Here is a 25,069-nt window from a genome sequence, read left to right on the forward strand (position 1 = left end):
TGCAATTTGGTGTTACAAATGTTTCACTGAATACCATATACTGTGTGTTTACTTGAGTTGGAACCATATGGAAAACTTTTTTATTAGTGACTTTATGAAAAAAATTATACTTGATAAAAAGCAGAAAGCATCACTTCAAATTCAGTATCTTAATTCGCAACCCGTTTTCAGCGTTTATTCTTAAATTCATTTTATATAATTCCACTAGTCTCAAATTTATTTTTCAATTCAAAACAACTTTACTTTATAACATTTTTCTGAATTGTGAAAAATTAAGATACAAAACAAAAAATTAAAATTTTTTGACAAACCTCATATACCGCTTTAAAAAATTAATATCTGATGGTTGAATTTTAACTTTTGGACCATGCAGAACTTTGTATGAGAAGTAACTTTTTTTCATAAAACTAATAAAAAAGTTTTCTATGTGGTTCCAATTTCCAAGTAGATTAATTCTACAAATTTTAGGGAAAGATACAATTTTGTCAATTCAATTCAATTCAATAATTGTTAAAGCTTTTCCTAGCAAACAGTTTATATACTAGAAAGAATATTCCAGCAGTTTGTCTTTGTCACACGAAAAATCATAAGCGGCTTACCTCGCTGAATCAGTAACCCGGTATATCTAGTATCAAATTACTTCATTCAAATTTCAATACAAATATATCCTATTCACTTTTTCGCAAGATTTCACTTCTACAGAAACATTAAATGAGTTTATATTTAATAAAATATACAGCAGAAACTTTAACCAACTGAACTGAAACCAAAGTAAGCAGGTAATCTGATTTTCACGATTCTGCTACAAACATTTAAACCAGGTGATTCACAGGAATTGTACAAAGATTCTCCAAATTAATCTTCTGTGCTCTAAAAGCTTCTCCCAATATTTGCGCTCTGAATTTCTTTGATGTTACTACACTAGATTTAATATCTGGAATATTTCTGCGAATGCCAGCATTTATAATTATTCCAGCTACTACTAAATCTGCCAAATGAATATGTTTCCTTATAAAAACCTCTCAGGTATATAATATACTTTGAATTTTATTTCGTCTGTGTGAGCTTCCGATTTTTACATACAAGAGGGTTATATCCGATATTTTTTGAGTCGAATTATTATTTCATATTTCTACGATGCACGTGCTAAAGAAATGTGAATAAGCTAATTATCAGTAGTTGTTCTATGAAACCCACAGTTACGAATACTGTACACTATTGTGAATAAATCTTTATACCTTATAGCCGTTACCTTAATTCGTATCAGAGTTGGTTTTTTTGTGTAGTAGGAAAATATTGGGTATTACCAACAATTTGTTGTGAAAATTCATTCCAACCCACTTGAAAAAAACTAGAAATGAAAGTTAGAACTTATTATATATGTGTAGGGTAGAAAATGTTTTTCACATGCAAGGGTTTTTGAGTGGTGGTGCGTTGAAGAAGTTCTAGATGATTTCGGACTGGGTTACCCTTTCACGTCAGAAACTAATGACATTATCAAAAAATTGGTAATCTGATTCCATCTGACGATTGTTCTTCATAGGTTTTTCATCAAAATAATAGACACACATAAATGTTCTTGATTTTAGGTATCTTTTGTTCCAAAATTAGTTTTTTTATAATTTTTAGAGATTAATAAATAATTAACTAATTTTTATAAAGACTTAAAAATAGTCGAAACGTCAATTTTTTATCAATATTTAGAAAATTATTAAAAAAAAGATTAATGTTGAAAAGATCTAAAATCAAAGCATTTAGAAACATAAATACCTAAGAGCAATTTAGTACTTATATAGTGAGTTGTTACATATAACAAATGAAACAAAATAAAAAACTGGTGCAAAAAGTTTTTCATATAACATAAAATCATTTTTGTGAAAATATGGCAACATATTTTGCAGCATTCTTTTGTTTATTCCTAGCCACGTGTTCGTCCTTGTAATTCATCTCTGTGTAAATATTGTCTTAAATTGACGTGTAAATAATATATTTGACGAAAATCTGATATTTTAGCTTCAATTTAAAGTTTATCAGTGGTGTACTTGTTATTCTTGTACAGGAGTAATTTCAAAAATTTATTTCGCGAATCTTGTAGTGCCTTATAATGTGTTTTTGAAGCACCCCTCCAGCCTATAGTGAGTTATTTCATATTTCCAATAGTTGATTAATCGTATTGTTATTCTCCGGATCTTGCCTCTCGCGATTTCTATCTTTTTTTAGAAGAATCTATATAGAAATAGATGATATTTACATTCGTTGTAGTTGTGGAAGAGAAATATGATGAAAAAAAAGGAAAATTTGCGTTAAAAAAAGAGTAGGAAAAATGTTGATGGTATTAATGAGTGAGATGTTTAATTGAAAATACTAAATATTTTACATTTATATCAGGATGATCAATCAGCAGGTGGTGGTAACAAATTGTTCTTGTCTAACAAAATTTTTACTATTTTACTATTGAAGATACAATAAAAGGATATGTGAAGATGCCTCATCTCTTTAAAATATTTTTGAACTGATGAATTCTATATGTATATGGAATTGCTTTTTAAAATTCGCCTTGCAACACATTGACTAGACTCCACATTATTTTCTTGATTTTTTTTGTATCAAGAGTTGTATTTGCAATTCTTGTCATGAAACGTTTACCTCCACTGATTCTTTTCGTACTATACCGTTTTGAAATTAGTCCCAGAACGATTAACATGTTTTTATAGTTTTTATAGAAATGGAGATTGTTTCCAAAATTCTACGTTGACTTATTTCAGATAATTCCTAGCTCTGTTAAATCAAGAATTGAACTCGCAATGACGTGTTCTAAAACTACTGTTTTATTTCTAATTAGTTTTCGAATGTGCCTAATTTACATAAAAATGTTCGTATCGCTTATGAAAAATTTTACATGCAGTATAATCTATATTCTTTATAGAAGCAAAAACTCTTATTCTTATTTGGAAAAAACGTAGATTTGATAGAGTTTCTCAATTTAACGGAAGCATTGAATTCTTGAATTTGTTTATCAATTGTCCCGTTCTTGATTTATCACATAGTCAAATTTCTTATGAATTTTCTCTATCATGAATTGTTATACATAATATTTATCTATTCCAATTTTTCTCGGTAATAGTGATAGAGAGGAATAGAGATATGTATGAAAATTGAAGATAAGACTGGAAATTGTCCCCCTTGAAATAAAAATCGACCTTGCGCGCACTATACAATAATAAAAAAAAGGAATCACTCTACTGAATAATTGAAGAATAGCATTCAACTGTTGAGAAAAAGTCATGAAATTTAAGTATTTATGTTAATATACGGTAGAAAAATAACTTTTCAGCCATAAATTCTCTTGAGTTCAATATTACCGAGAAGCAAAACAATAACAATTCCAGAGTCAGACTCAAGAGAGTAAGAAACAGATTATAATGATGTTCCAATGTCAATATAGGGGAAAAATGAATAACCATCTGCTGAGAAGTTAGGCAGGATTGCTTTTATCTCCAATAATATTTACCTGTATCATGAATTCATTCAGCCATGGATAAGTGTAGAAAAGGAATTAGATTAAATTAAGCGAAAATATCAACAATTCGATATTCTGATGAAAAAAAATTATAATCAATTGGATTGGGACTTATTGAAAATGGATACATATATCAAATCAGGGCTGAGTAACTTTTTGTGTAGACAGGACCAGATTACTGTTAACTTGTTGGAGCAGAAAATTAGCAAATATTAAAAACAACCTAAATTGGGAAAATTGGAAACATTTATTTCTTGTATTATTTAATATCAATTTTAAGAGAATTACTAAAATTAGTGAGCATTATAGTTATCAAATAATAGTAATAAACGAAAACAACAAATTTCAATTATTATATCGTCTGAAGATGTATAGATTTTGATAGCAATTTAATATCCAGTGCTCGAACACAAGTTGCTTAATGAACCTAAGACATAATTATTATTTTTTATATTATATATATACTGAAATGATTTTAACCCCTTTGTTCACAATTCGCATCAAACTTTTGAGAAGGTACTTTGTTCGTGTCCGTATTATACGTGTCCATCTTTATTTGGTATATATACCGCATCACAACTATCTTTGTAATTCGCTTTGAAATTAATTAACATAAATATCGACAACTATGGAAGGGAAATGATGAACCGGGAATAAAAGTTTCTAATGAAATTATAATTTTTTGCGGAAAATAGGAAGGAAAATATCAGTTTATCCTATACAAACAAAAGTCTCTCTTCAATGTTTCCGAATTACTGCAATACCATTGCATTTATATCTTACCTGTGCATAGGCTCCGTAAGCCCCAAACTGGTTAAACACAAAAGGATTGAGAAGACTCATATTACCAGCCATCTGCTGCATACGTCGAAGTTGTCGCTCTTTTTCGGTATCTGCAAACTTCACTACTAAACTGGAGGAAGCTCCCTGAAATAAAAAAATGATTTATAGATTGACTGAGGATCATAATGTCAGAATATTGTAAAGCTGGCATAGATAAACATGCATCGGAGTCAATAAATTATTGCAATTTGCTTTACTCTTGCTCTTGTTGATGTGACATCATCAACAAAAATGTACACAATCATTTCGACCGTCTCTATCCTCGCAAATTCTCCGGCCGTTTCTTTTTATTTCACGTATTTTTCGCATTCTTACCAAATAGTTCATTCTGAATTAGTATCTTTACCCATTTCGATAAGTTTCATCAGTAGATGATCTTTTATGTTTCAATTGAAGTCCCCTATATCATTTTGTCTTTCCCCATCAATTCAAAGAGATCAAATAGACATTATAACAATCAAGAGTTACAGAATAGTTATTTTCCTAACAAGTGCGGAAAGTGATACTTTCCCGCACGCGACTGCAGTTGTCCCGAACGACGCGGAAAGACACTTTACGCATGAGTTAGGAACATTATTTTTTCTACGACGGTATATACAAAAAAGTATACCAACCCATTTTTCTAAAATTATTTTATTCCAACAAACATAATAATATACAAAACTTTAACTAAAAACTACTAATTATTATAAATATTAATATTGAAAATAAAATTTTTTATATTCTGTAGACTAGTAAGATTTGCCGGTCCAGTGGAGTTATTTGGTTTCTACTGGAAGGTAGATGACGTCGATGAGGATGACATCGGTTGAAGGTTGCATAAAGATGACGATGACGGTGACGGCAACGGTTTTAAGTCATTTGGCAGGTAACAGCTCGGAATTAGTTTCATTTTCAGCCTTCCAAATGGCTTCGGGAAGTTCTTTGTCGCATGAATCCATTAATATTATTGTATCGGATTCGGTTTAATGTGGTTTAATTTAGAAGAATATTGCACTTATTCGGTCACTTCCAAAACGTTTTGAACAACTTAGAAGTTTTAGTAACAATTACATGGTTATATAAAAAATATCTGTATTATTTGATATTCTCAAAAAATTAAAAATGCTACAAAAAGCTGGAGAAGGTTTAAATTTTATTGGATGGACTATTTCGTAAATATTTATTTACCTGCAGTAACAATAGTTATAATCTCAGATGTGAAAAAATATCTAATAAGATCAAAATTTGCATAATTTTACTTTCCCGCACTAGAGACACTTTAAAAACTAAAATGCGTGCGGGAAAGTGGGTTAAAACGCACGGTCGTAGAAAAAATTTGTTGTATAACTCTTCTAAATCATAAAGAACCTGTTACATTTTCGAATTAATATTTATCAATAAAACTGTTGAAAGTGAAAATATTAATATTAGAAAGAAAAAGCTGATTGATACTTTTCAAATGTTTCAGCGGAATTAATTACTAGTAACGGGAAATGCGCGTTTTAGTCGATGAAATATATAACAAAACATAGGAATTTCTGAGCAGTTTTCATTTCCAGTTCATAATTTTTGTTCACAAAATTTTTTGAAGCTTTCTCGAATCGAATGTACTTTGTTGCATTTTGATCCGTCTTATTACTCAGACGTATCTAGGTTTTGCCATTTTTTGTGCTTAAGTCTTCGACTAAATACGAAAAAAGTAATAATATCTACTATTTTAGAGTGTGCATCATACAAAAGAAATATGATTTTCAAAGGTCGCTAATGGAATGTTCACTCACAATAATTAGACAATACGGTGCACGTACGTTATTTCCACGAAGTCATATTAATACGCCAAGTCTTATTTGAATGTACACAACCAAACTTTTTCTTTGTACGCTTTCGTTTCTCATTTGTAACCTTTCAAATCGCACGATCTGCAATTTTCGACAACAGTCATTTCTTCTCCCTTTTGGATTTCTCTCGCTCTACCACTCAAAGATATCTATTAGAAATCTTTAAATCCCGGTTCGTCGGTTGAAGAGCTCCATCCAATTCCACACGTCTTCTCACAGTATCTGGACGTGGACGAGGACGTCGAGGAGAAGCGACATTCTGTTATTGAATACCTCGGGACATCATCCCTTCACGAACCCCCTATATTTCTTAGTTTAGTAGTAGACAGGCACGGATTTATCGACATTCTCAAATTTATCCAATGTTAACATTGAAAAGAAAATGGAGAATATAATATAACACTTAATTTTTACAATAAAAGTTGTTAGTAGAATTAATATTCTATACACTATGTAGTAATAGTGATAAATTATGTTCATATCTAATAAAGATTATTGATAGGTGTGACGAACTTCTATATTTGAGAGCTTTAACGAGACATTGTTGATTTTCTTGTAAAATCTAACATTTACACACTCTAAACTATGGGTTTGAAATGTTCTATCATATTGTATTCCATCATTACATTACGTTTGGGAGATTATAATTCTAATCAGTTGGACATTTTTCCATTTTTTCTAATAGTCGAAGTCGTATATTTCTAGTAAGGCGCATTCAATCGAGTCATACTGTACGTAGTAAAGTAAAATATTCTTGGGTAGGAAGTAACGTCAATTGTTTCCGAATTCAAGAGAGAATCTACTTTGACAATGGAGATGCCAGATATTCACTTTCTTCACATCTGGTTTCTTAACTTTCGCGGAGGAAAACCTTCAATTCAAAGCTGGCTACACTTTTGACTAAACTATTAATTATCTTACTGAAAGTTAGACTGTTCGAATTGATACAAAGAAAAGGCATTGTCTCCTATCAAGACAAGACTTCACTGATTTGTCAAAAATCAAGAGAGCGAGATTGTGAGCTTGTGATCAACCGGATAGTCTTGATCTTACTCCACTAAAATATTACTTAGTGTGGTTTCTGCGAAAGCTGATTCTAAGGAAGGTTTGTGAAAATTGTATATAGATTCTTGAAGGAACTTTCAAGATATTCTGTACTTAGGCAAGACAATTATTCTAAAATTAATTATATTTCAAAATTGAGATAAAGCAGAAACTTGAGATATCTTGTAGCGTATAATATATGAAAAATCCCAATAATACTAAATCATGCATCACTTTAAAATAGTAGAATATTCAAAGTACAAGAAATTGATACGCTACGAGACTTTCTGGGACCACAGCTGCAGGACTTTGAAGGTTTCAACTCAAGAATATGGTTCCAACAAAACGAGACAACTTGCAATACATCAAATCAACTAGTTGAAGCGGTTAACGTATAAACTGGCCTTCCAGGAGCTTCAATCTTAGCTAGCATGAAGTTTTATGTGGATACTGATCAGTAAACGCAGTGATATCGAGAACTATATATCAGCGTTCTAGATTATCTTCTTGAAGTAGTTTTTTTGTTATGCACTAGCAGATTTTATTTTATTGAATTAACAAACACCTGATATTCCCTTGAGTTCACTAGTAGTTTTGAAATTTGATTATTTCAAACAATTATTTATAAAACAAAAAGTGCAAATTTAACAGAAGTTGAGCACTGCTCAATAAATTGTCAAAACGTCTCTATGGAAAACAAAGAGAAGTTATCAAACTTATTTCTTCTTATTTTGGATTTTAATGATGATAGATGAAATATGTTTGTTTCAAAGAATTCATTCCAAACTCAACCTGAAAATACTAGATTTTCTTTTCATTAAAACCTATGATTTCCAGGTGTCCATATGTCCACGTGTCGACGTGTCCACGAGAGACTCGACGGGGGTGTACGTCGGGAGTGACAAAAAATGGGAGCCCAAAATTGTAAGCGGGGTCTATGAAAATTTATTTGGTTTCGGTGGTGAAAAATCCAGTACAACGCGTCGTGACTTGCCGTTGCCGCGCCGGCTGCCGTCCTGTCCGCAATGCTTGTTCAGACTTGCAAATTAATACGACTTGAGGTGAATGTTCAAGAGCAGATTATATATGACAGAGTGGGGAGATTTGCGGCTTTTCGTTACAAAACTCAAACCAAATATCGATAATTTGATAATAAGTGTTTGATTTTGATTTAGTTTAATAGTTTACATATTTTAACAAATATCTAAAACATAAGAAAACATACTATATTTCATTCTACGAATGGGAAGTTTTCTGAATAAAATTCGCGAGAACTGACTGTTTCTAGCACTGAGTCACTTTTAAGATTGACTAATTTTGATTTTTTGATTTCTATTCACAGCACAATCAATTTTTTTTAGTTGATTTTATTATCAAAGAAATCAAGTCTAACCTGTTTTTGTTCGAAAGCTGTTAATTTATCTTTGAAACTCAGCCACAACGCAAATTTCCATTGATAGACCAAATCTTAACTTTTTTTCGATATTTGGAAATTGGTAGTAATGTCCACCGATTCCAGCAAAATTTTGAAAGTGATCTATGAAAGAGTTTAGGTGACAATTTTTTGAACTAACATTTATAAATAAATTCCAAGACTTATCGCTATTGAAAGTTCTATTAAGTCATCGTTATTGAAGTATGTCTTTAAAAAAACGCTACATCTAAGCTTCACACTTGATATGTTTCAAGAACTTATTCTGATAAATTAACTGAACAGGATGATTTTGATTTAACAACGTTGCCCCAACGACACGGAACCATTTCTGTTGGTTGATTCATTAATTTTAGTCAAATATTGTCATTTGCTTATTGCTATGTATGGAAATCCATGGACTAGAGGAGAAGTGTTAGTCGTTAAGCATTAAAAACCTTCAATTTCAATCTATGCAATCTATTTCAAAACAATGCAAGTTTTGGAGAAACTTTTATATAAAGGAAAATTATGTAAGATGTACATAAAACCACATCTAGTATATGTAACTTACGTTTAGTATATTTTTTGGAATTATCCTGAAACCTCTCAATATTGAGACAGATATATAATCGATAAGTTATTTCATTATTCAGTGCGAGGTTCAATTTGGGTTGTTGATGATAACAGTTCTACAAATTATTACGAACAGAATTTCCTAATTTAAATTATTTGTCTGAGCAAACAAATCAACTACCATGGTTTACTTAGTGTAGTGTTGGTTTCTCCAATGGAAAATAATGAAAATGTAATGTAATGTTATGCTTGATTACATTTGAAACTCAAATTGCAGTTGAGAAATACTCATATTTTTTTTATTTTAGATATGCCCTAGAATTTGAACATATTTTTTCATTATACACATCCAAGAAAATAGCAAATATTGTAAGTTTGTCATTAGCAGAAATGGAAAGAAAATTGAGTGGAATAAACAAGAACAGATCTAGTAGGAAAATTTGGCGAGAAACGAACCCCTACCTATCTTAGATACCTCAACAAAACCTTGAAGAACAAGCGACTGAAATGAACCAGATTACATCGATATCTCACTATTATAGACTGGAGTAGAAGTTATTGAAACAGTTTCAAATTTTGTTCCACAAAAGTGGGTCGTCAACGGACTGGTGAGCAGCTCTATCCAAGCTGCTTTGTAAAGAGATTTAATCAGTCGATTAGGGTAAGTTCAGTTGAAAACATATACCTTAATATTTTGAAATTTGGATGTGACAAACAGGGCCAGTACAAAGGAGTACCAGAAAATCGGCTACTATCACTCAAAGAATGTTTCCCTAATAATGCAAAGAAAGGCTTCGTGCATAATGAGGCACCGAGCTAGAAAGCAAAAAGTAACTCCCCAACCGCAGAACTTCCCCAGAATGAATCCTACAGAAAACTTGTAGGAGTTCACTAACGGGCTACCACCAAGGAGTTGATCACTACTAAGCGACAGTTATTTGAAACTCTCATCAGATAATGTAACAATATAAAACTTCAGCTACATGCAAAAGTTTGCATAGAGATCAGTGATTTAAGCGAAGGCGACTGCACTTAATCTCAATAGTGATTTTATGAGATTTGATCCAATCTAATTCACTTTCATATACATATAAATCGCTTCTATTATGCAAAAGTTATTTTTATGATCCTTTACGTACAGGGCCTATAATCAATTATTTATTCAGCAAAACTCACAAACAACGGAAGCTCTAAATACTGACGCTAGTAAGGTCACCAAAGGTATCTTGTTTCAAACTAGTATGTATCAGTTTTCGTGTTTTGATATAATTTTTCACTACAGAAATGAGTCACTTTATTTTTTTTTCGGCTTATGTTGGATTCTATCATATTTCAGACATTTTAAGTCTTGCTTAGTTTCATTTGATAGTATCAAAAATGTACTTTTCCATAAAAATAATCCACCATATTCAGTGAACTTGCTCTCATAATACATATTTGACCTATATTTTCTTGTTTGGAAGGATTATTTGTCACGTACTGAATTTGAGTTTTATTACATTTGCTTACACTGATTTGAATATTTCCGACATTAATACCCCAAATAATGTTTTTGGAAAAAAATAATACGCCTTCAGCTATAAAAACGAATAGGAGGAAAGCTGCGTAATGAATAAATGAAAAATTTGCGCAGCATAGTATATTATCAACAAAAAATTATTTATATGACTACACTTTTCGCTAATAGGTATATTAGTTATGATTGTTATTATTAGAAATTAATTTGAGGTTGCGAAAGTATTTATAACTACTAGAAAAATATCTTTTATTCCAATTTTTTCATTTATAAACGGCAGGTCCTCCTCTGAAATGGACCTGATATAAAGGAGGGTGATGGTTCGTCAACAGACCGTACGATGAGGAGAAAGGGTCACATTCTCTACATCCGAACGAGGTAGTATATAAATTGTTGCTTATCGATCGGCAAAACGCTCCAATACCAACGTCGTCGACTCCGGATGGAAGAGCAACATGCATTTTGTGGATTATAAAAGGGTGTAATTGTATAAGTGAGAGATTCCTGATGGAATAAAATGATTTGTTCAAAAACTGGGACTGAATTTTCATACCCCATCACATACACAAAAAGGGACAAAGCTTTATAAATTGCTGGATAAAATGTGGAGATTATCGAGAGAACCATTTTCATATTTCCCTGTAAGGCTATTCCGAATTTACCCACACATTCATATTGAAAAATTTCATTTGTCAATATAATTTTCGAAACAACCGAGCAAAATCGGTGATTCTTAAATTTATCGCAGAGTGGGCGCTTTGAAAGTTCTGTGGTGGCAGTTGCATGACCTCTTCTCAGTACGTTTACAATTAAATATACCCAGACATCAGTACAGCAAATATTGTGAGCTCTAATAATTATATATTTATGGTGAGAGCACATACATCTAGTTGGACTAGATGTCATTCACCTTGAGTAGAATAGTCTCTTCTCTTAGATGATGAATTATTACCACAATTTTTCGAATAAGTAATTAAAAAAATTACGATCAATCTACGATAAAAAGAAAACATTTTGAGTTTGGTAGTTTCTGTTAGGATTGATTGTTCGGATTGCTCACCGCGAGAATAATTGACCGATTTCCAAAAGAGGTTCCTGTTTGCTAATACCATTGCGGTTTTAAAATATCTCAAACTAAGACTAGATAAAATAAGTATAAAATGCGTCATTTTTTAGCTTCCATGGAGCACTGGTAAACTTTTTTACATTTACATGTTTATTTATTATTTAATATCTATTCCTTCTCTAGCAAGACAAGACAAGACTGGAACGCAAAGGAAATGTAAAGAAGTTACTGTAAAAAGACTATGTAGGTAAACGAATAAAAGGGAACCTAAGCCAACAAAACAGGCGAATGGAAGTTGTCCAACTAAGAAAACACATAAAGTTGGTTTTGCGATATATGCAAGGAAGATCATGAAGAGAATACGTTAATGTCAAAAGTTTTAGCAATACGAAGCTTTAAACTGCGTCAGTTTTAAAAAAGGCTGAAACATTATGTTTTCCAATTTGTTTGTCAAATTTGTAAATGTAATAATTATAGATTCCAGTACTCTTGCAGTAATCTATAGTCTATTTTTATGAAGGAAAGAGTGATAAAACGTCCTACTAATTCACGACATCATTAATCACTTGTATCAACAATTCATTTGTCAATTATTATACTAACATAATTTATATTGTTAATTTCAATTTTTAATTTGAATACAAATCAGAAATTTGTACTATAATATACAAAATTTCAGTGTAGCGAACAAATTTTTTTTAGTTGTATTAAACATCACTTCAAGAAGAGCAAAAATACTATAGGAGTAAAAAATAGCAAAGGATTCTGCTGCCTTCAGGGGAGTCTTATTATAATAAGAACTGAAGCTTTATTATAATAAACAATGATATTATTTTTAAATTGGAATTTCATATGAATTATCGATAGTTTTCAAAAATTACTTTGCGAATTAAAAAAACGGAATATCTTATTTTTATTCATCATAAGAGAATTAACGATCATAACCAATATTGGATTTGAGATAATTTGAAAGTTCTTTATCCATTAACTTATAGTTATCATAAGAATAATTTGAAAAATATTGCCATTATTAATAAATTAAATAATTGAAATGTTCTAGTTACTCCTTCATTAGTATTTAATCACCACAAAATGTAACAAATTACATTGCGATGATCTATTAACATATTTCCAATGCAATCTGTATCAATTACAATCAAATGTTCAATTGACGCCTTTGTTTGATACCAATTTTACAAGTACCAAAAACCGCAGATACCACCAAACGGAGCACTCACTACTCCCAACAATTTTTCATAATAAAATTTCAAATTAATTTGTTTGCTGGTGGCAGAAATTTCAACCACTTTTGTAATTGTAATTTGAGGATTTTGACCGAGCGATTTCAATCCACAAATATTACTGGTTCCCTCTTCACAAAATTTTGAAATGAAATTGAATAAATCAGATGTTATAGTATAGAACATGAATGTGATTTATCAATTTTATTTATTATGGGATTGATTTTACATTAGATTCGTATACCAAACGACCTCTGAACATATCTGTTAAAAAAACTCAACTTCACCATTAGCAATACTACACAAATTGCGATAAAAATAAAATCCAGTGATGATTTATTTTATTCACGAACTAATAATGATTTTTGGAAGTTTGACCGATTGAGAATGCAAAATTTCAAAAAAAATATGTTGAAAGTTGAAATATCATTTTTAAAAATTTTAAAACTATAGGATATACATAAAAATTGAAGAGGGCCTAGAAATCATCATTTTTTTTAACAAATATTTTGCTTTTCACAAATTTTTTGTAATTTCTAAAACAACTGAGATATGACCTTACAAATCATACCATAACGTATGACTAGTACCATTTTCGAATCTACACGTTGCGCTCTGGAAAATAGAGTGCTAAAGAAATTTAAAACTTAAAAAAGGTTATAAAATTACTTATAAATCTACATTTTGAGTGACTAATTTGCTTGAAAATTAACCGAGTTATGGAAGTCCTGAGAAAACTCAGGAGTAAAGGAGTGAAGATAATAGCATATGTCGATGATGTCGTGCTACTTGTCACGGGCAAACACCCACAGACGTTAAGCGATTTGATGGAGGCATCTCTCAAGGCATACATCGATTGGGCAGAATACAATGGACTTGGGGTCAACCCCGAAAAGACCGTACTTATTTATTAATCCTAGACTCAAAATGGGGACTACAACCAAAGCTTATACAGAGGTTGTAAGACTTATAATAAGCGCGCGTGACATCACAATCTACACGGATAGCCAAGCGGCTCTGAGATCACTTTCGTCTACGGTAGTGAGATCTAGGTCAGTGATGAGCTGTTGCGAAGCCCTGTTATGGATTCGTGACCGAAAGGTTAGACTCTGCAGGATACCTGGACGCAGCAATGTAGAAGGGAATCAAACCAGCGGAGCTGGGTGTTATGGACCTGAACTACTTCATTGCAAACTGTAAAAGCTTGGGAAGGGGGCAAGGACCTGACAAAGGAAGAGATAGGGAAGGGGAGTGAAATGATGCTGACTGAAAGTCAGCAAATGCATCACAATGGGCCTAAGGCCTCCGAGTGGATCCGGGCTGAAAAGTGGAGATCACCCTGTTAACCTAACTTAACCTAACCTAACCTAACCGAGATATGGCTAAAAAACTAAATACAAATTTTTCTAATTTTGGAGCAGGTAGTTTTTGGTCAGGTTAGGTGAAAGTAGGCATCAGAGATATAAATAATTTTTTTATTGTTTTGTTGATTTATAGGAGTTAGAAATTTAAATTTACAAAAGATGAAAAAATGTCAATTTGAAATAATTGAATCAAAAAATTGTTAAAGGACATCTGTGAATATTTATAGGGATTGAAAATTATGAATATAGAATATTTAAGTCAAAACAGATAAAATAAAATGAAAAAAATTAAATAAAAATCATCAAAAAGAATAAGTAGGTCTAGAAATATTTTTTCCAATTTTTTTCGAAATAAGGGATGATTTATAAGGGTTCAACATTTAGAATGCAAAGTATTTGAGTTGAACATAAACAGAAAGAGTCAATTTAATATAAATACCACAAAGTGATCAAATAATAATTTTTTAATTTGATATTGCTTTATAAGGGATGAAAGACATCAAGCAGGGTTGATGACTTCTGAAGACTATATTAAAGGATTACGCAACCTTTATTCAAACATTGAGAGTATTTGCCCATTCATTAAATGGTTATACTTATAATTTTATTTAATTCTTGCAATTAGGGGTAATTTCGTCCCTAAGACCCTAAGCACATATAGGTATAGTGTAGATTTTGGAGGTGAGCATAAGTCAAGGCTCATTTCCAAATCGATGCAGATTCATGGAGGTAACACCTCCTTTTCACTTTTACCTCAATTGTATGTTGCCTGTTCCCGAGCTGGAAAACCATCTGCTCTATCTATTTAGAAAATGATATATGGGTGATTCCGTTCTAACTGTGATTTTTTGTATTCAAAATTTCAAGATTTTAAAATTTAACTTTTCTAACTTTTTTATGCATATTATTCATCTATTTTACTGTAAAAATAAAACTCTAAGAGGAATTTACTACAACTTCAAAGTATCACGAGCAAGACACAAATGTCGGATTTTGAGTTCCACGGTACTGACTCATTTATCCACGGTACTGACATGGTAACTTAAGATATTAAACAACAAGTGCATCAATTTTCCTCAGTTTGATCATAAACATTAGAATTTATAAGGTAATTAGTTTAAATCATTTGTTACGACAAAAAAAATTAATAATTTATCGGTAAATTCTAGGAATGGACATGACACGGTACTGACATTCAAGTGATGTAGTATAAGTTTTCTTTAAGTGGCAAGTTATATTGTATAAAAATAATGTTTAAATATCTTAAGAATTATTCAATTAACACAAAATTTTTATTAATTGATTATTAATTAATGACTAGTACAAAAAAACAATACAGGACATTGAATATCACAGTTAGAACGGAATCACCCATATAACAAGTAGGTATCAAAATTGAAAATGTGAAAGTGTAATTTTTTATTGATAATAAGAAGAATTTTAGGTGTTCTTTTATCTTTTTTCATCTTATTAGCACATCCAGCGTCCCGAATAGCAGAATAAGTATTAGAAAAAAAAAAGAAAAAAACTAAAGAATTGACTAAAATTGTATTTCAGGTCAACCTTTTTCATCTTGTTCATGTGTACTCGTTATTAAATATAATTAAGTATAAGACAGTGTGAATTTCATGCTGTCATTATTTTGTTCTAATCTCCCACTGCCATATGTAATAAAGATGAAATCCTCCAAATTCATTTTCCCTATAAGTATTTATTTAACCGAAAACTAATAAAAACCTGCTTATTAGTGTTACTTTCGGTCTGTAAAAGCCAATGAAGAGAAAAATCGGGCTGTCATAAATGGAATTCCTTGAAATCCTTGAACGCATGATTTGTTTGATTTATCCTGGTTTTCGCTGCCTCCGCACGATAAAATAACACCCTAAGTCGTATTATTTTTTCTGTAACTGTCGATATTACCGACGTCTGGTTTCTAACATTCAGAAAGGGAAAATACTCGTGAAAATTGTCCGGATACAAGTTTTAGGCAAGAAAACGTTTAACAAAATATTAGGTTATTTTCTCCATCATGCTTTTTTCTATCATTTCAAATATTAATTCATTACTAGAACTTCAACAGAGAATTTTCGAGTGAAGGAATTATCATTAGAAATCACTAAATTTGGCGAGTTTCAGAACCATTGGGTAATTTCACAGCAACTATAAACAAAAAAAATATCATTAAAGATCTTTTGGCATCACAATGAATCACAAAATGTTGATTGGAAAATGGTGATTTAGATAAATCTATTGTTTCATATATGAATTTTTCTATTTTTCCCCCGGCGTTCAAGACATATCCAGCGTCATACCAATTTCTACTTCTCTCATCTGATGGTGCTCATTCTTTCATAGTCTTACAACTAGTGTTTCTGTATCGTATAATATTTTCATTCAATCAACATCTTTTTTGCTTGTTTTTAATTATAATTTGGTTAATGAATAATGTCACGAATATAATTAAAAATCAAATCCACAGATGCTGCACATCTGAATTTGTCGCTAATAATATCCTATGCTAGTGGTCAGACAAAGAGCGACAATATGATCATTACAACAATTTTTAACAAATTCGCATACATATGTAGAACAAAAAAGAAAAAAAGAGCAAACGAGAGCTTTTTCAGCTAATCGTCAGAGTCAGAAAATGATCTTCCTTATTCCGGTCATTCAAAGGAAACCACTTGTGTTGTTCAACTTAGATCGGATTCTTCCTTTTCCAATTTCCACTTAACACAAATATATTTAAAGTGCCATTTCTTCTTGTTTCAAAATTCACCAATTTTGTTTCAAAGCTACCAATTTCAGTTTAAAAAGGAGAAAATTTCAACTTGTTTATTGTAGCATTTAGAGGATTTTAACAAATAATAAAGCTGCTCTGCTGTTTTCAACTTCCTGAAATTTGCTGAGAAATGCTTTCCTCATTATCTATATCTTTTCTTTTTAAATGGTGTTTATAAATATCATTTTTTTCTGGAGGATGCTTTAGCGGGGTGCGAAAGTGAAAAAATGTGCTCGTTGAAAATTCTGAGCAAAGTGGATAATTTGTTCTCGAATGTTATTACTTCTAAGATCACAAATATTAAGATTCCTTTCCCTAACTATCTTTTAACTTGAAGAAAAAATTACACTTGTTCTGGATTTATAGAGGTATTTTAATTGAACAAAATAAATCGTAATTTTATTCTCATCAAGTTTTTTTAAATGAAAATATTGTTGCGTAGATATTTGTACCAGAGCCGCACTTGAAAAGTCAAAGATCCACATTCTGGAGTCGCACTTTGCCGACCACTGTCCTCTACCAAGTATTCTCTCTATACGGCAAAATAATTTCAAGTGTTATTCTTTTTTATTTTAATACAGCTCTTCTTTATATAGAAACTAGATCTTTCTGCGCCAAGTTAGCATCATATTTAGACTTGAAGTTGTGGTTTGAAAAAAATGTCGTCTTGTTAATGTTTCCAAAATTAAATATAAGCTTTTTTATATTCCTAATTATGTGGTCAAAATTATTTTGCTAAAAACTGTTAAATATATCTCTGTTGTGTACCTTATCGCTTTTTTTATTTATTTCTGTAGTATTTTCTGCTGGTGGTGATTGCACATAATTTGGTTTCCTCGATATTGATGGATACTTTCCACAACCTTCTATGTGCTTACTTCTACGTTTACCTTTCCTTCGGTTATATCTTCCTCCCTCTAGCACATAGTCTAACTGATTGAATTGATCATCCAATTTTATATAATTGCGTTTATTCTCAATTCGCTTGCATTTCTGCATTGATTCCAGCATTTGTCTTTCCAGTGTTCTGCATAACTTCATAACTCCTATTCTAGACTTTATTTGCCATACCTCTTGTCTAAATACATTATGCAATATAACGTTCAATGCAATGCAAGACACATTTATTTTTGATGAAAAGTTCGGCTGATTATTCCATGTAGGATCTTCCATTTGCAAAATTATCAGTTTGGTATCAATTTTATTACGTGCAAGCTGTATTTCTAGGGAAAAATCTACTTACTTTTGGCATAACCACCAATCTGTCCATCAAGCTTCAAATGCAAGGTAGAAGTAGATATAATTGTTCACATTGATCCATCGAATACTTCTTTACTACATTACTTACTTTAGTTATTTTCATTTTCAAAAATATTTATCATTAAAAATAATTGAGGTAAGGAGTTTTTTTTTAGTGGCAGTCAAGATGCAATGGCAAGTGAATTGCACAATGTTAAGAGATATTCAATATTCATCTATGCAATTTTTTAATATGAAGCGGCCTCAATTATTTCAGATTGTCTTCTTGAATCATTACAGTGGAGTTTCTTCAATTTCTCGAGTGAACCTTTTCTAATGGAAAAAGTATCCAGTGATTGTCAACTTGAGAGGCGCGACAATAAAAGACTGCATTGTGCTTATTTTCAGAAAAAATTCCCTCTGGTAAGTTAATCGTTTAAATGAATAAAGTTGGTCTCATCTCTACCCATTTAAATCCACTGTTAATTATTTGATAAAAGTTTCAGATTTAATTTTTCCTTGTGTAAAACAAAAGCTTCTCGGAAAATTTATCACTTTTACTGTCTATTGTTGTAGTGTTAGCACTCTTGTTTATAGTTCCCTGATGAATACTTGTATCAGATAAGTTTCTGGATCACAATGCAGATTTTAATAAAGTTCAGTAACACGAGGCTCTATTAAGTCGAAAATTGCCGCTTTACTGACTTCGCTAAATCTTCATTTATCTCAACGTTTTCGCAAAGTTGAGGCGAGATACCGGAAAAACGGAACTTTTAGTTAGTAAAACATTTTTTTTATTTTAGGAAATATAGGAGAAATTACTTATGGTATCATAATTTCCTCAATAAAAAGCTTAACTCAAACGGTATGTTTCCCTGTATACTTTTCAGTTTTCGCGACAATAAATCAATGTGATCAAATTAAAAAATTTTTAAATTTCAATAATATTACATAGTTCATAAATCACTTTTTTTCTGACAACTATACTGATGAAAATATGTCGAAGTCTTTTGAGAAATTTGAACACAATTTACAATAAACTCTGCATTGAAACTATATCAATTGTGAGTGTCAATGATCTGCATAAAGCATTTTCTTTCAAGTCAAAAATACTTAATCTACTTCCTTCCGTAGTAACGTCGTAGATATGGTGTCACGAAGATAATGTACAGCGAAGATTTCGTGCCAGGTTGTTGTTTGACGAAGGTGGGACAATGTCTTCCTATTAGGTCAGCGAAATGTAGCATGCCTAGATATTGACTAGGTACATTTGATTATAACAAAATATTATTCATATACACAAAACTTGAAACTAATACGTATAGTATATGAGTTCCAGATAATATATAGCTCATCTATGTTGTTTAATAATGATAGGTTAGGGTAGACTGAGGTCGTCACACATTAACGTGATCGGACACACACAATCTAAGCAAATTTGCTGTTGTACAGAAGTTTCGAGGGTGCATCGATATTATTTGAGAATATCTTTATAATCTCACATATGTTTTTAAAGATCATGACTTCATATATATATACAACGATATAAGAGAATAAATATACCGAATTATGTTCCCTGCCGATTTATAAGAAAATGGAGAGTGTAGATTTCTATTTATAGTTTAGTCTATCAATTTAATGACTTTTTTTAATACGAGGGTGGTTACCTAAGTTTTGATATATGGCAACACTTGTGAAAATATGTTAAATTTGAGATTGACAGTTTTAATGGTGAACGTAGTCAGAACGTGTTGTCATACGAAGGCTACTTGAGTTGTTTACAGATATTCGAAACATTCATCTTGGTCAAAAAATGGAATTAAATCACGAACATTTTCTATGATTTTTGTGGATTGAACTAAACGCATTTTGCCGATTAGTTCGCTTCAACTTTTGATGATGAAGCAACATCCCCAGCCACCGTGGTTCCATGGTATTCCGAATTCAATCGTGGTCACATTTCGCTACAGAATGAATTTCGTGAAGGTAGTCCAAAATCAGCTGTCGTATCAGGAAGCATCTATGCTGTTCGTAAACTGATATTGAAAGATCGTCACGTGATATACCCTGAGATTGAGGTATAATTGGGCATTAGTTACACTCGCATACATTAAATGTTGGATGAACTTTTGGCTGTCAAAAGGATTTGTTCGCGTTGGATGCCAATTAATTTGACCATTGCTCAAAAAAAAAACTTGTGTCGATTGGGTAGAAAAAAAGCTGAAAAATTTTTTTAATAGCGGTGCTTCAAAAGACCTCTATGAATCGTAACAGGGGACGAATCATGGATCTATGTATATGAACTCGAAACTAAACAACAATCTACTGTATGGATATTCTAAAGTCTAGCCAAATCTAAAAAAAGTTGTTTGTGCATGAAGCACTTCGAAGCATTCTTTTCGGAATAACTGCCATTGAAGCAACGAGGAAATGTCAATTATTACATTTGTTTACCAGAAGTGTTCGGAAAAATTAGGAAAACTAATCACGACGAATCATTTTCCACCACGACAATGCTAGTTCTCACACTTCACAAAAATTTCGAGTTAATGGGTTATAAGCCTATACGGTTCTTGTAAATTTTTTTCTACACCTTATAAAGCAGTTGATTCGGCTTGATGCCTTGAAATCACTTGATTTGGAGGCACCTCAATCTGAATGGAAAAACTGCTTCTGCAAATGGTTCAAACGCATGCAAAAGTGTATTGATTCTAATGGAGAATATTTTGAAAAATAAAAAAGCCATATCCAATGATAGATATTTGTTTTGATTCGGCAGCACTCGTATACGATAAATAAAAAATTATATGATGTGAATTCCATCAGAGATTAAGAATATTTTTGAGTACAATCATCAAAAAGTTCTGTTGCTCACATAGAAATGCAGAAACAGATCTAGATCTTTCCAATGATTCTAACCAAATTCTCTATTAGATGAATCATTTTATTGTTTAGTTGTGGTATGTTATATACAATGTCACTTAAATAGTTTTTACAATAACATGAATGAATTCGAATATAAAATACAATTTGTTGAAAGAGTGAAGATAGAAAATTGTGTATAAATCATTATCGGCACATTCCTACAATAAAAGAATCTTCCCAGATAGGGAAGAAATGATACAGGAGCCGGGCGGTGGGTATTGAAAGTAACTGAACAATTAGAAGTCATACAGAGTAAACTTGATTTAATATTCTTCAAGCAAAAATATAGAAGACTCATATTATCAAAGGAGAGTGGTGAATCCATCAGATATAAAACAATCAACATAGATTATCAGGATAGTCTTGGGAAGAACAGAATTTTTCTGGACCGGTCAGGGTATATCAGGATATATGGTCAAACAATCACTAGACATTGTATTGTTCGCACAAAACTCCAGAAATAGGGATGACAACGAACAACTATTGCTAAAATGGTTATGGAAAAGAAATAATCAAGCTACTTCTCTGTTGGTGCCCTGCTATGAGAAATGACACTGTAGATTGTCTCGGAGAAATAACAGAATTAAAAATACAACAAGTAAAACGATTTCTCGTGGAAATACTCAGAAATAAGCTATATGAGGAAACATGATGGCCGCAGTGGAGTTTCATAAATTGTGGAAAATAAAGGCCGAGTGAATTAGGTCCAATTTATACCTTTTTTATTAACCTTACCTATTTACTATCGACATTGTATAATTTAGAGTATCGCAATTGTTGCCTTAAGATTATTTCAAATACATATTGTATATATAATAAGTACCCATATTGTAGTTCATAGTTCAAATAAAACAGTTATTCGCAATAGATAGATATAGAGCAACTATATTAACAAGAAATGTATTCAATCTAAATTATGATTAGTCTTAATTCTTTCAAATTCCACTCAAGATTTGAATAAGTTCGCAAATGGCGTGCTATCCAATACTATTTCAAATATATACAAATTGGAATTTTTTGGAAAAAATTATTATGTTCATATGATATACGAGGGTCATTTTAAATTAAAGAAAGTATTACGCATTGGATCCGTGCTTCCTATATTAATGTCACTACTGCGGCATTACGTTCCATATTTTCATATCTTTATCAGTGTTAGTTGTATTGAATATTGTTGTAGTCACAATATCAATCAGTAGTCTCTACAGTTAACACATACAAATGTTTTTTATTCATATTCATATTGTTCTTTAAATAGTTCCTGAGAAGACCTTATTATTGAGTTGTCTGTTTATTTTATAGTAATCTGGAAATTCCTTTCTGATATAAATTTGTGCTTGTTTGGCATCGAGAGTTAGTTTATTACTAAAAGTCATAGTAACGAATCCTCCTCAGCTTTTAACGTTGATTAATGTTATGCACTGAAAAAAATGTTCATATTTCATTTCTTGATTTCATATCTAAATTTTCTCATATTTATAAACGGTTCTTACATAAAAATGACCCTCGTCACATAAAATCAAAAGAAAAACGAAGGGAGCTGTCGTTTGACTTACGACATAATCTGTTTATGGTCTAAACAAGAGGCTTTTAACACTACTTAGCGGGAAGTAGACTCCTTTAAACACGGCTTTCCTTTCAAATACATTGCATGTGAAAAATATACTCCAAAGGGTGGAAAGATCACTGTCGACTTCGGTTAACGTTTTAGTCCAACCCTTTTGCTTTGTTTCGAAAATGTTTTAGATTAAAAATCACGTATAATGTTATTATAGGATAATTTGAGTGCTGTTTGTGTGAGACGCTATATTATATTTTGGTGCTTAATTATACGTAATGTACCTTGGAGTTTTGGAAATTGTTCTGTTTACATTTCAGTTTCTATATAATATATTGCTCACCTTTCAAATTTACGTGAATATTAAATCCATCTCCAAAGCTTCTCTTAAAAACATAACATAGTAAACGTAGGTAAGCATATTTTTCTCTTAAATTTTATTCCGTTGAATTTCAACGTCGGAGTTTTTATTTCTATGCTATGAAACGTTGAGAAAGAAAGGTGATAGACGGAATTGACATGGAAAAGGTCTTCATTTGTTATCCTAGCAAATTTAATTCTCAGGTTTAGAGTGCATATTCATGAGGGCGCGTCAAAATTAAAATTTGGTCTTCTCTTGACTAGGTTAGCTAACAAGGTTAAATTAATTTTGAACTTTATATAAATTGTGGGAAGGTTTTCTGAGTAATATTTGGATTTAATCCGAGCGAAATAATGTCACGTTATTAACTATGAAAAATATGGAGGATTATTGGATCATACGGGACCAGTCTGAAACTGACTTTGATTGATGGGAAGTTGAGGATTACTGATAGATACCTACTATGAAAAATATCTTTGTTTCAAATGAAGTGCATAAGCACAAGCTTTGAGTCTATGAACGATGTAGTACGTTTTGTACTACATATAGAGAACACTGTTAGATTTTTTCCTTATCGATTGATTACAAATATATACATAGTATATATAGTACACATAGTATGTGTGTGAATATTAGTTTACAAAGACACATTTAGGGTATCTAGTGAACAAAATAACATTCAGCAAATTCTATTAAGCCTTTCGTTTTAGAAATAAGACTGTTTTTGAGGAAACAAATATAACAAATAAACTTCATACAAGAATTTTTTAGAAAGTCTGATGCCGCTAAAGGCTAATCAGGTTTATTTTGATGCCTACGGCATCTCAGTTGTTCTTCACCAGAAAGTTTGTGATGCAATGGTGCATTGTGACTGACGAATTGGTTGCCAAATTCATGAAAACAATTATTTCAGAATAACCAAACTTTCACTAAATTTTGCTCCAATTGCATAGACTTTAATACCAAAAGATGAATGAGCTACTATTTATTGAAACGCAGAGAAATATTGAAAAATGAGTAATTGATTGAATAACTTTCTATTGTTGGCATATGTCTTTATCGATTTTTTCTTTCAAAAAAAGGAAAAATGCTGATCATCTGCCGTGCTGGCAATATAAAAGGTTTTTATTGTTTATGATGACATCAAATACGTGAATAACACGAAAAAATAAAGGGGGAGTAGAAAGACCTTCCTCGGAAAATTTTGAAAATTCAGACGCTAAATTGATATGCATTTTAAGCCTCTCTGGAGTATTTTTTGTCAGTATTATAACTCGAACGTCGAAACTCGCTTCGTTGTAGACGTGCTAGACTTCAAAATAATTTTAAAATATTGAAACCATCTAGACAATAATGATGTTCATTTCATTTATGAAATATTCAATTATATGTATAACATTAAAACAACTCCAGGAAAGGAAAATATTAGAAAAAACCTCACAGCTTTGTTTAAAATACTGGCAGATTGATAACACCTAAGAACCCCTGGAAGACCGTCACCCTGGGATGTACAGGGTCCTTCACGACGAGCTGAATCGATATTCATATGGGACTAGTGTTCTGAAAATTTGCTTGCATGGGTTCTCCGAAATGTTCTTTTCAGCTAAAATAATATCAGTTTTCTGAAACTTCCGGTTATACCTTAAGTGGACCCAAACTTCATAAAAGGCATAGTAAGACTGAAGTCCACCATTTTTAAATTATTTTACATTTTCGAAATTTTCGGACACTCCACTAAAAAATTATATTTTTACATTTAAGTGAGTCAGTAATATTTTTGGAATTTGGACAAATAACACTTAC

The 25,069-nt window shown here is 31.4% G+C and overlaps 1 protein-coding gene across 10 annotated transcripts in view; it reads right to left on the reverse strand.

The window, feature by feature from the left end:
* LOC130902217 (CUGBP Elav-like family member 4) overlaps positions 1-25,069 on the reverse strand; it is a 1,507,660-nt gene that overhangs the window by 36,131 nt on the left and 1,446,460 nt on the right. For all 10 annotated transcript variants that reach the window (XM_057814156.1, XM_057814160.1, XM_057814158.1 and 7 more), the window contains one exon: positions 4,304-4,447. In XM_057814156.1, coding sequence (XP_057670139.1) covers positions 4,304-4,447 — 144 coding nt within the window. The remainder of the gene's footprint in view (positions 1-4,303; positions 4,448-25,069) is intronic.

Source organism: Diorhabda carinulata, chromosome X (genome assembly GCF_026250575.1).
Source record: "Diorhabda carinulata isolate Delta chromosome X, icDioCari1.1, whole genome shotgun sequence".
Taxonomy (NCBI): Eukaryota; Metazoa; Arthropoda; class Insecta; order Coleoptera; family Chrysomelidae; genus Diorhabda; species Diorhabda carinulata.